The following is a 13,085-nucleotide window of genomic DNA, read 5'->3' as shown; positions in this document are numbered from 1 at the left end:
ACAACTAATTAAGTGTCAAGTGTGTGAGACCGAATTTGAACTCAGGTCCTCCTGACTCTGGCGGTGCTCTATTCACTGTGCCACCAAGGATCCCCCAGATATAATTGTTAAGTGGCCCTCTACTCATAAAACATCAGGCAAGGCCCAAAAAAGAGAGGTGTATGTTTGTCAAAGCTGTTCACACCAGAGCAATATAGATCCAGTGGAGAATCCAAGCTGAAGAGGGATTCCTTGTGAGCAGGGAAGTCCTCCAGGTGCTCCTGTTTGCAGATGACACACTCATATCAAGCCCAAGAACAACACAGTGTAAGAAATCTAGAACCACTCGCTTTCGGACTCACCATCCCCAGAAGATCACACGCATGTTCAGACAGACATGCAGGTGAGCAACCTTTAAGGTTTATCCATCAGTATGTGTGTCTGGACAAGTTGGGTCAGGACTTGAACAGGAAGAGAAGACTATAAAACCTCTTTAAGGGCACCGGTCTTCTCCTTAAAACAAAAGCCATCCTTTTAATACCAATACCTAATAGTGTTATATGGCTGCATAACTGGGAACAAAACAGTCTCCAGAGAATTCAAAATAGCACATAAAAGGCAATGGAGTAGGTACACTGTGAGTATGAAAAGACTGCAACATATAGCCAATGAGGAACTTTGAAGAACAAGAGTAAAAGATGATATCATGGAAATGTATCATAGGAAAAGAATTAATCACACTGGCAAACCCAAAGAATGTTGACAAGAGATGAGACTAATGGTATCCTCACAATATCAGGAGAACATGAGGAAGGCTCCAACAAGGTATGTAGACCCCCTGTGGTAAATGACCTTAACAGAGGACATGGACAAGAGCTAGCTGCATGGAATGGATGCGTAGGCATCACTAAGGAGCATCCAAACAATGAGGTCAGAGATCCATTTGAGAACTGGAGTATTTAAAACATGACATTAAGCACCAATACAAAGAGTTATACTTAATGATGATTTATATCTAATTTCAATATATAAAATATAACACTTTCAAGTCATTTCTCTAAGTTGTCCTTACAATTCTTTTTCACTTTGCACTACTTTGAAAAGATCTAGTTTTTTTTATAATCTTCACATATCCCTTAATTGCTTTAATGCTACCCTACAAGAATGCAATTCTATCAGCAATGAGTACTTATTTCTCCAAAACCATGAAAGCACTGAATTTTGCTTTTAACTATTTTTGCCAATTTAATAAATATGAGGTATCACTCCAAAATTGCCAATTTTTATCTCTTAGTGAGGTTGAACATTTTTTTTTCAAATGCCTATGAACAATTTGCTTCCTATTTTGAAAATTATTTATTCATATTTTTGACCACTTATTATTGTGGTCTGGGAGCTCCTACTAAGTATTTAAGAGTTCTTTATATACATTTTAGTTGTCAAGTTTTGTCGTTTCAGATTTTTCCCAATCTGCAATTTTTAAGTTTGGGGTTTGTTTTTTTACTTAAGTTTTTTAATTTGACACCTTTCCTCTATAGCTGCTTTTAGCTGAGTTATAAGACATTACTTTGGACAAGGGACCCCATCCATGGAGAGAATCACTGTATTCTAGAGCAGTGGTATCCTGTACCACAGGAGGTATGCAAATGTATCCACTGGGGTGTAGGAAGAAAGCATTAGAATTGAGGAGAGTAACATGGTTGTTGGGCATCTTCAGTTGTTGCCTACCCTGATACCCTCCTTACCCTTTCCTGCCTGCACCCAATATGGCTTTTGACTGACAATCCGCTACCCTCTACTTCAGGCCTGCACTACATCTGGAGCTTGGGCCACTTGCTGCTGTCAAAGAATTTTGGGCAGGCTGCCACTGTGCACTCTTTGCTGTTTGTCTCATGACCCTTGGCAACCAACCATCATCAGTCTGTATTTAGTTACCTTTAAAGTGGGCTGCTAAAAACCTATCTATGGCCCAAAGAAATTTGACCTATTTTAATTTTGGCTCCTACCTATTGCCAGGTTGTGCAGGTCTGCTCTACTCTATTCCCAGGTAGCTGCCTAGGGCAGCTGAGTGTTCTTTGCCACCCTGAGAGGCCCCTCCACTCACACTCTTCACCCTCCCTGCAACACAATTATGTTCCATATCCCGAGATGCACACAGATCTTAGATCTCTTGTCTCCCCAGGCCCAAGTGAATAACGGCGGCTGCCTCAGCCTAGGAAATGTTATGATACAAAACCTGAGAAGAGCCAGGAAATCAGTAGCAAGACCAATAACAAAAGCACAGTTAGAAGGTTTGAGATTCAAATATCCAAGTGTAGAGCTCTTGGAACTCTGATCCTCTTCCTAAACCCCCCTCAAACACAACAGAGAGCCTAGAAGCAAAAGGTTATTTGCTACCAGAAAATCAGGGCCTACCTGGGCATATTGCCATTTGCAAAAGGTGCCACCCAACTTCCTACATCAGAGAAGGTGCACACTTACTAGACAGATTTCAACAATTTTTGTATAATTAGTGGATGAGATTAAAAATTAGTATTATGATTTATTAAGTGCAGCCAACAAAGACTTCTTCCATTTGGTTCTATGTATCTTTAGAGATATCTTATTCAGTTACAAATAAAAATAGTATTAAAATATATTGAACTTAGAATCAGACTTTCAAATTATCTAGAGCTAAGAAAGGACCTAAAGGCCATTTATTCTACTCCCTGCATCATTTTACTGGTAAGGAAACTAATACCTTAAAGAGGTTAATATGACTTGCTCAAGTCATTCAGGCAGCAAGCATTAGAGGGGGTATTGGAACCAGGTTGTCTGACTACAAAGCCGGTATTTTTTCAGTGCTACAAATTGCTATGTCACAAAGAATTAAACCAAAATTTAAAAAAATAACAAAGCATATTAGATTGTGTTGTCGTCACTAAAATATTAGTGACAATAAAAAAGGTTTTTGTACCATCGATAATAAAAATTATTTTTAAATGATTTCATCTTGATCTCATCCTTTTTAATCTATTTTTGTTTTACAGCATATATTTTATTGCATATTATCACAGTAGCACATCTACGAATTTATAACACATATTTATGGGTTTTTAAAATTTTTTTTAACTGATCATGATCGGTAAAAAAGTGCATGATTCAAAAGATCTGATCTGGGATATTAAAGAAACTGTACTTCACCACTGCCGCCATCTCTGCTGTATAAATAGTGTAACAGTAAGAGGAAGGAATCCAGCCTTTTGCACTCCTGAGTTTGTCTGGTTCTGTCATTAATAATAATTTTGAGAAGGGGTTTACTTACATGTTGCCACTTGCAGCAAGGTTTAATGAATGTCAAAGTACAGCTTCTTTGGCAAGAAAGGATAGTAGCAAAAATAAATATTTATAGAAGATGCTGAGTAGATAGCTAGCACATCTTATTGGATGGAAAAGGAAAATGTGGTACACCCAGTATCACATGAGTGTTAGCCAGGTACTATTCTAACTCCACTTACTAGCTATCATATATATATTTTTTGTCCTTAAACTTCTTCAAACTCACCTGGTCATATTATGAAAAGTCTCTTCCCCCCTTCCTGACCTCCAGTTCAACAAGGGCAGAAAGTATCAAAAAAAAAAATCCAAAAACTCTTGCCAATTTTCAAACATTAGACCTAATGTAGATTGATGTTTTTAAAAAATCATTCTATTACAGAGGTTATAAGTTTTGCATTATTAGTTATGTAGAACAGCATGAAGCAGCTTATTCTAGCAATTACCGGAAACAGAAGCTTGTATTTACCTCCATTGAACTGTCTTTGCTACCATAGTTCAGAAAGCATCTCTCTATGTAACTTCAACCTAAAGGGTAATACATTCAGAGGATACATAAAAGTTTTTACCATTTTGGAACTGAAAAGTAGATGTGGGTATTAGTTAGTTCATTCTATAATCTAATAATATAAGCCATGCCAATTCAAGAAAAACAGCCTTACTGTTACTGTTAATGATTTTGTTGGTTGGAGTACTTCCTCAACCAAGATCCCAGTGCATCTACAATATGATAGTCTTAAGAGAGCTGTTGTGGCAAAAACAAAAAAGAAAAAAAAGAAAAAATCATTACCCTGCCACCAACTTAATAATAAACCAGTGTCCCTTGGCTGATCCTTAGTCAAGAGACATATACAATTCATCATTTGGCTTATAATCCAAAGTCTTTCCAGCACAGTACAATATGACAATTTACATTCTGCTGGCACTGTGTTCAAGAATTCAGTTACTTTCACAAATAATGAGGCACTGGAGTGGGGCTTTTGTGGAAAAATATTAGAATATAAAATAAAATGCCAAATCTTGGTTACTACATTTTTTCAAGCAACTGATTCACCTTTCTTAACTTTTTTTGTATCATAGACCCATCTTGGCAATCTGGTGAAGTCTACAAGTATCTCCTCAGAATGTTCTTTTAATGCATAAAATAAATAGCATTACAAAGAAAATCAATCATATTGAAATAAAGATGTAATTTGTTCCCCATCCATTCACAAACCCTTCAAAATCTATCCATGAATGTAAAAGTTAAGATCCTCTGCTCTAGGCATAGTATTAAAATGACACTTCAAAGAGTTGAATAGTATACAGCTAAGCAATTATGTCTGTAAGCTGTGTATTTGTGCCAAAGTAACAAAAAAAAAAAAAAGGAAAATCCATTATCTCTGAATAACATATTCAGAATGTAATTCCTAAGAACCTCAGACATTAAAAAGAAGTTAACCAACTAGTTCATCTGGTCAAAAGACTACTTTACTTCAATTCCCAACATGCATAGGAAAAAACAAAAAAAGCAAAGACAGACTTGAAGTTTACTGGCACCATCTCTCTTACCACAAGTAAAAAAGTTCAGTAATAAATGTTTATTAAGTGCCTACTATGTGCCAGAAGCTGTGGGAAGCTAAAAAAAAAGTCCTTCCCTCAAGGAATGCTCTTTTTATTTTCTGGTGGCAAAGAACTGGAAACAAAAAAGAGGTGCCGTCAATTGGTGATTGGCTGAACAAATTATTGTATGTGAATTTAATGTAGTGGAAAAGGTAATTGTGGACATTTTGAAAAAGAGATTAGTAGCCATGATGTGACAAGGGGGTTAGGGATTAGAAGGCAGAAACCACCCCTAACACTGATTTTTTGTTCATATTACTCTTGGGCTCTTGATCTTTGTTTTTTTGTAGTGCAGACTGGATAAAAGGGGTGGGGGAAGGGTGGGATGGAAAATTTTTTTTGGGGGGGAGAGTGATAAAAAAAATTAAGGAACCAATAACAGCTTTAATATTTCAGCAAGGCTTCTCACATACTTCCTCTGGCTTCCCAGACTGCCACAATATTCCTCAATTAATTTCTTTGCATTGGTCCACTGGATTCTAATTCCATCCCTTTTTATTGAAGATAATTCAAACAGGAATATTTTGAAAAATATTTTCACAATCTTTTGCATTCTTGGTTTGGGTGAGAACTTCACTTCCTATAGAAGCACGTTAAAGAAATATCCCTTTTAGTTCAACTCAAATTATTTTTCTAGTTTGAAGTCCTTGAGGGTATTGTACCCTAGTTTCATCTTTCATAGGATGTTCCCTTCACCCCCTCCCTTATTACAATTCTTGGCACATAGTATAGGCATTATTAAATACTGGTTGGCTGACAATGATTTTTCCAAAATTTTAGGAGTATAGAAAAAGTCAAGAACAAATGATAAGGCCTAGAAAACAAATTAAGAGTGGGAACCAAATATAAAACAAATACTTCTTGCTTAATATCACTGGCTTCCTCCACTCCCAATGCTAAGAGTTAAGAGACACCTTGCTTAGTAGGTACTTACTAAACACCCTCTTCTTCCCCATTCAAGATGGATTAAAGAGGATCACTAGGAGAATGGTTGGCTCAATCCCTGAGTGGGGTCAAGGAAGGAACTGTGTAGTTTTAGGGAAAAATGACTGTTAATCTAATTTTAACTCAGAAACCTATTATAACATATTGAGACCTTTTATGCTCCCCATAAATGCTACTCTTGAATTGCCAGAGGGCATGCTAGGTGGGTGGTTAGGAATGTGTATGTTTGGACATTTCTCTAAACCGGAAATGATGTTAAATTAATGAAATTGCTTCTGGCAGGTTTGTCCCTAAAACTCATGAGTTTTCTTTTTTCTTTGACAACCCAATTACACACACATATATAATTTTTGCAAACAGATCAGCTAGAGTAGACCACCATGGTTCATGGAGTACTTTAACTATAAGAAGACAAAATAGGTCTGCTTTCCCTCATGTGCTAATAGACTTGCTCAACAGAGAGGGCACATTCAAGTTCCCTATTCTAATTTTTCCATTTTTTCTTCCCTTTCGTGCATCTGTCAGGGTTTATGGCTTTATCATTTCATCATATTCTAATTGTAAATGAATATATTTTCAGACCATCAGTCAGCCAAAATTCCATTGCATGGATCAGAGATGTTCCTAAAAGTTCCTGGCAATGTGGTGAGGTTAAAATTAATAAGAAATTATTATATCACAACACCCATGGATTCCTTCCCCATTTCCTTCCCATTCCCTTTGGTGGGGGAAGGAAATAGGGAATGAGAAGCAAAAAAGAACTGAAATGAAAATAACACATTTTCCCCAAACTAGGGAAACAAAGTCACAGTACATTTTTATAATCTAGACATAGTCAGACACTGGAAGGTTCAGATATCAGTATTTGCATCTTCAGACATTACCACTTCTGCTGCCAGAACTTTAGCTCAATGAGTACCCCACACCAAGATTGCTCCTTGAATAGCAGGCTAATGTAAACAGTCAGACTACGACACTGTTGTAAATAAAAGTCAGTTAAATTTTAAGTTGGGATTTTCTCACAGACAAGTCAGCTCTGAGTTCAGCACAGGAGCTATAGAGAAAAAGAACAGACTTAAAAATGACACATTCCATCCTCTGATCTTCTGGTGTAACTGTTAAGTCTGGAGTCTTCTCTCATCTGCTGCCCAGGATTGCATGGGGGAGGAGTGTTCTGCCCTTGAATGTCTGGCTTCACAGTGAAAAACAGCATTAAAAGTTAAGAACTTCGAGAAATAGAACTAACCACTAGTTATTTTTGCACTTGAAAAAACATACTGTACTGTAAATGATCATGACTCATTTTAAGTGACCTTTAAAATCAGATGTATTTATATAATTATGGAAATGAAGAATTAGGTGATGAGTTTCACCTCACCTCTGAATGTATACTATATATGGATCGTCACACTGTTGGAAGTCCATAGCTTATTTCGCATTCTTTGTTTACACTTCTGATTTATTCCTTTGAAATGCTGGCTGTTTTGGAAATGCACCATCGACATGTTGGAAAAATAAAAATAAACGTCTATATTAAAAATAAAAATTTTAAAAAGCTTCTGGCAAAAAGATACTGAAATTACTAAGGAAAATTTTGACTATTAGAAAATATCACTGACTCCAAGGGCTGCCCTATGACATAAGCCTGTGGAATCAGAAATATAATCTCTACAGCTAAGTTCATAAAACTATCCATCAAGCTGGATTTCAATAAGTACTTTTAAAAATCTCAAGGAAGAAAGTCCTCTGGGAAAGGAGCTTGCATGAGCAGGATGAACAGCATTGCTAGTCCTAGCAAGCAGATTCTTAAGTCATTTTTACTGAGCACCTGTGTGTATAAAAATTCAAACATGCATTATATAAGTATTGTACACACACACACACACACACTATTCACATGTATATGTGGGCATATAGGTATACATACACACATATATATGTATGTGCATGTACACATATATGTCATATAGGTTTATCTTAGCAAACAAAAAGCACTTCCTTGTCCCTCCTCTCTTAAAAAAAATCCCTAGGGGGCATTCATAATCTAGAGGAGAAGCTCCTATTACATGCTTGATACTAGTGATACAAAGACAAAAATCTGTTTCCCAGCCTTCGAGCTTACATTCTATCAGTACTATGTATTACATTCTATCATAGCTTTTCCAAGGTCATACCAGTTACAGTAACAAGTGATAACTTACATAGCACTTTCAAGAGTTTTTAAGACTTTCCATATATGTATTTTACTAAAACATTATGATGCTATAAGGTAGGTACTATAAATATTATCCCAACTAGCGAAGAGGAAAGACCCAGAGAGGTTTGGGAGATTTGCCCATGATCATATAAAAGTCATATTAGAATTGTATAAGTCTTGCCATTTCCGAAGTCTAGAACTCCACAACACTAATAGGAGAGTCAGTATTAGGGTCAGCTAGGTGGTGCAGTGAATAGAGCACCGGCCCTGGAGTCAGGAGGCCCTGAGTTCAAATCTGGCCACTTAACACTTACTAGCCCTGTGACCTTGGGCAAGTCACTTAACCCCAACTGCCCTCCTCCAAAAAGCAAAAAAAAAAAAAGTATTAGAAATTAGGTACAAAGGACTTAGAAAATTCAAGGAGTGTGTGGAAGTAGTCACTTAGTCACTTCCACTTAAGGGCACTACAGAAAGCTTTAAAGATAGAAGCAGCATTTGAGCTCAATAAAGTGGATGTTGAACAGTAATGTTATTATACCTAACATTTACGTATCGCTTTAAGGTTTGCAAAGAGTTTTATACTTAATATTGTAACATGAGCACCACAATGACCCTTTAAATTATTATATATACCGCCGCCAATTTACAGAAGAAACCGAGGCTTAGCTAGGATTTGCCTAGCTAATTCAAGTCAAAGACCGGATTAAACCCAAGCCTCCTGACCCCAAATCTCAACACTTTTATCCAACCCGCCACATAAGTCTCTCAAATGTCTTCTTCCTTTTCTATTTCCTTCCACGCACGCCTGGGAGACAGTGGAGAGAACAGACCCCCATCATAGGTCAGGACCACACAATCTCCCCAACCCCAGGGCATCCTGGTCCCGGCACTTCCCATTTGCCTGACCCACCAAGCCCCAGACCCTGAAATGACCGCAACTCCGCCAAGTCCCTCACTCCAGAGCCAGAGGCCGTGACGTCACGGAGGCCGGGGGCGACGTCACTTAGGCGGCCAGGAGCGCTCTCCTCCCAGGTCTGCAAGGCGCCATTCCCGGCGCGCAAGGCGGCGCCCGTTGCCTAATTGGCTCAGCCGAAGAGCGAGAGGGGAGAGAGCTGCGGCCAACCAACCCTATCGATCCCCGGAGGACACTCGAAGCTGGGCCACAGGGATCCCACTCCCTGGAAATCCGGAGAGAAGCAAGCGCTGCCACCTCGGACCACCATTCATTGCCCTCTTAAGTACCCACTCCTCACTGTCCTGACGCGGCACTGATCGAAAGCTCGCGAGAGCCTCAGAGACAGGTTCTTTTTCACTCCCGTCTTCCCCGCCCCGGAAGGGGTGGTAGCTCTCTCACCTCACCTCAACCCCCCCCGCCCTACCTCACAAGGCCTCGCGGCCCCGACTGCGACCAATCACCAGGCATGTTGTTAGCGGCCACGCGATGAGCCAATGGAGCGCAGCAGCGCGCGCCCGAGTTCCTCCGACCCCTCCCCCTTTCCTCTTGCCGCTGCCCCCCTCCGCACCCAGCCCCTTGCTGCGGAAGTGATGTCACAGGCCCCATGTGAGCGGATTGCAACACATGCAGCTGCCTGGAGAGAGGGAGCCGGTGTCCTACGTCAGAGCCGCCGCCGCTGCCGCCGCCGCCGCGGAGCCGCCGCCGCCGGGGAGGAGCCGCTGCCACCCGGGACTGGGCCCTTAGGTAAGGTCTGGGGTGGGGGGCGGGAGGAGGAACCCGAGTGACTGGGGCCGCGGGGTACAGGCGGCTTTGGCGGGGGGGGGGGGCGCCGGGGGGAGAGAAGGGCCGCTCGGGGGCAGCGGGGAAGGGGGCCGCTCTGCCCCGGCGGCGGCGCTAACTCTGTGGTCTTGGTGTCTCCGGGCCCCGCCGGGCCGCTCTAGGGAGGAGGAGGCGAGAAGATGGCTGACGATCCCAGCGCCGCCGATAGGAACGTAGAGATCTGGAAGATCAAGAAGCTCATCAAGAGCCTGGAAGCGGCCCGCGGGTGAGCGCTGCGCCGCGCCGCGCCCGGGATCCCGGGACCCTCCCCCCACCCCCACCCCCCGGCCGGCCCCGCTCTGAAACTCCTCTGGGGAGAGCCGGCCTAGCCTTCCCCGCGCCGCATGGCGGGCTGTGCAGAGCCGGCCCGAAGAGGGCTCGGCCAGCCCCGGGGGCCGCCTCTGGGTGGGGCCCCCAGCGTGGGCCTCGCCCCGGCCCAGCTGCCCCGGCGTCCACCACCTCCCTCCTTCCGGCCGGTCCGGGACGCCGACCCCCCTCCCATTTCCTGCTCTAGAGACCTGGGCTCCCTCCTTGCCTCTGTCGGTCTCCAGAACCCTGGTCAGCCCTGGGGATGGGGCCCCCACGGTCCCCCAGGGGGTGGGGGGGGGGCGCCTCCCTGCCTCCGCCTTTCCCCGGTTTTCTCCCCATCTCCTCTTCTCCTTTTACGCACTGGAGCCTTGGGAACCCAGATGGGGAGGCCATTTTGACGAGCCCTGGGAGGAAAGTGAAGTTGGGTCGGGCTGTAAGGATTGAGGGGGTGAAGCTCAGGCCCCCCTCTGCCGCCCATCCCCTGCAGCAGGGCTGCCGGCCTTGGGGGACCTGGCAGGGGCCGAAGTTGCAACAGTGTTTGGGGAAAGACTCTCCTCGCCCCCACCCCGGGAAGCTTTGAGATGCTGCTTCCAGCTGCTTCACAGGAACTCCTTCCTAGGTGGTAAAAAGAAAAGTGGAAAAAGAAAAAAAAAAGGTTGGCAAATATGTTTTTAAAGGGGGTGGGAGTTTTTGTTAGACACTGTGTCTGATGAAAATATTGTACAGTTGGGTCCTATTAAAACCATCTCTGTAGAGTTTGGGGCTGGCCTTGTTAGGACAACGGATGTAGCCAACTTAAGAATACTCCTGTTATAAAACATGTTCAGTACAGGTTTGGGTGGGTTTTGAACGTTTACTTAGTGAATTTTGGTAGGAAGAAGGGAATTGTTGAGGTTTGGGGGGGGGAACAGGAATGGTGCTTGATTTAAAAACGGGTATCCTTTTCTCAGAGCATAGTTTGTAAAGCTTTCTTCGGTGTCCCATTCCTTTCTTAGTTGTAAAAGAACTTTTACAAGTAATGAAGATGATAATTCTTTGAAGCATGTAACATTTTATATACGTATTCAATGTTTTATGTATCAACATTTTTGGAATAGTAGCTTGACCACAGCCATATGGAAAGTTAGTTTCGGAGCAGGAATTAAAAGTTCTGATTTCCAGCACTGTTTCAGTGCTGTTAGTATCTTCTAGGTATTCTGTCTTGTGTTCTACTTCCCCGCTTCTTAGTGGTCTTTTATGAAATTGGAACATACTAAGGACCCAGGGCCTGCAAATATCTTTGTGTTAAGCTTTGTTCTTAGTTTTGGCAAAAACCTATGCTTATGTCAGAATGAAGCTTCTGAAAATTTAGTCCTGATCAAGTGATTTGGACTGTCATGCTTTTGGGTTTTTTTTGTTTCTTTTTCTTTCCTTGTAAAAGAAATTGGGGGCAAGACTTAGAGGAACTGGGAATATTGGGTAACTAGATCATTGTTGTATACTAGTTTTATTTCACTTCATCTTTGAATCTCATTGAATATTCAAGAGTAGTTATGTTTTTAAAGTAATTCTACACAAAGTGATAATTCCGGGGTAGGTAAGAAAGTAAATTACTCTCCATTTGTTAGGCTCTTTCAATAAATACCCATTCAGTTCATGCTAAGGATTGTGTTAATTATTTTTTTATATTGGAATTTACCTTTAATTGATGGGCTTTAAGCAATATTTTAAGAAGTCTCTTGATTTCAGAGCTGTTTTTATTGTGTGAAGAGTTAAACCTGCATTTGGCTTGTAGGTTCACTTAGTCGTCACAGCTTAGACAACAGTGTATTTCAGCCTGTTTGCTATCCTAAATACACTGGTTTAAACTTTTTACATATTTTGAAAGCAACCAAAAAGTCACTTCCCTGCTGAATAAGGTAATTTGGCTTAGCAAGATCAGTTTAAATTAGTTTCTTCTTGTTGTTGTCAGTTCTTAAATTTGTTTCTAGGTATGTCACCTAGCTACCTTAAAACTTTTGTCATAGGTTGTAAATATCCCCTCTTTTTAAACTTAAATTGAGTGCGTTGTACTACATCTGTAGTATAATTAGTAAAGTGTATAATATGAATAGCCTTATCAACAAATGGGGTTTGTGAGTCAGAGCAAAATCAATAAAATACTTGAGATATTTCACAATTGGAAAAGGGTTTAAGATGAGTATAAGATACCTGAGGGACAAAGAAAAGTCCAGAAATTAGACAAAACTATTCAAAGACTTGTCATTTCGGGAATAGAACATGTGAATACCAGGTGTTGTCTTTTTCAGGTCATAGGGATAGTTAATTCACTTATCAAAATGTCCCGTTTACACCCTCCCCCCTCCCAGTTCACCCCCACAAGCAAATACAATTTGACTTGATGTCTTTTTCTTCATGCATCTGGAATTTAGTCTTGACACAACAAAGTCTTTGACTTTCTTGGATATTAGAAGACTTCTGAGAGTTGTTTCTCTTTGATTTCTGATATTTGATTGTATATATTCATTTCTTCAGGGGAATGTTAAAATTGTTTTTTGTGTGATTGGCTAGATACCCCTAAAGTAAGAGATTTTTTTTTTAAGCAATTGGGGTTAAGTAACTTGCTCAAGGTTACATGGCTAGGTGTTTCTGGGTGGGTGCTAAGTGTCTGAGCCCGGATTTGATCCCCAGTTCATCCCGACACTGGAGCCGGTGCTCTTACTCGCTGTGCTACCTGGCCACCCCAACGTAAGAGATTTTTTTAAAGTAATATTTACAGAGGTAAGTATCTAACCTTGAGAAATACTTTGCCTAAAGGTTAAAATTTTTTTGTTTGTTTGTTTTTTAAGGCAATTGGGGTTAAGTAACTTGCTCAAGGTTACACGGCCATTTATTTTGTGTGGGTGCCAAGTATCTGAGGCCAGAACCGATCCCGGGTCTCTAATGCCGGGGCCGGTGCTCTTACTCACTGTGCCACCTGGTCAC

General features: G+C 41.3%; 1 protein-coding gene and 1 long non-coding RNA gene across 3 annotated transcripts in view; one reads left to right on the top strand and one right to left on the bottom strand.

Moving 5' to 3' along the window:
• Window positions 1–6,633: 6,633 nt before the first annotated feature.
• LOC138174123 (uncharacterized) lies at window positions 6,634–9,452 on the bottom strand. Of its 2 annotated transcripts, none has more exons than XR_011171620.1 (2): window positions 7,220–9,452; window positions 6,634–7,033 (listed from the first exon to the last, which is right to left on the bottom strand). It is a non-coding gene; the product is annotated as an uncharacterized lncRNA (long non-coding RNA). The 2 variants fall into 2 exon arrangements; XR_011171621.1 differs by having other exon boundaries at window positions 6,634–7,029.
• A 130-nt stretch (window positions 9,453–9,582) lies between these two features.
• ETF1 (eukaryotic translation termination factor 1) overlaps window positions 9,583–13,085 on the top strand; it is a 39,109-nt gene continuing 35,606 nt past the window's right edge. The window contains exons 1-2 of the mRNA XM_069104309.1: window positions 9,583–9,737; window positions 9,935–10,038. Of these exons, the coding sequence (XP_068960410.1) occupies window positions 9,953–10,038 (86 nt within the window). The 5' untranslated portion in view covers window positions 9,583–9,737; window positions 9,935–9,952. The remainder of the gene's footprint in view (window positions 9,738–9,934; window positions 10,039–13,085) is intronic.

Source organism: Petaurus breviceps, unplaced genomic scaffold (genome assembly GCF_028583685.1).
Source record: "Petaurus breviceps papuanus isolate PSGF00001 unplaced genomic scaffold, PetGlider_PUasm1.0 685, whole genome shotgun sequence".
In the NCBI taxonomy this organism is placed as follows: domain Eukaryota; kingdom Metazoa; phylum Chordata; class Mammalia; order Diprotodontia; family Petauridae; genus Petaurus; species Petaurus breviceps.
This window is presented reverse-complemented; position numbering and strand designations above follow the sequence as displayed.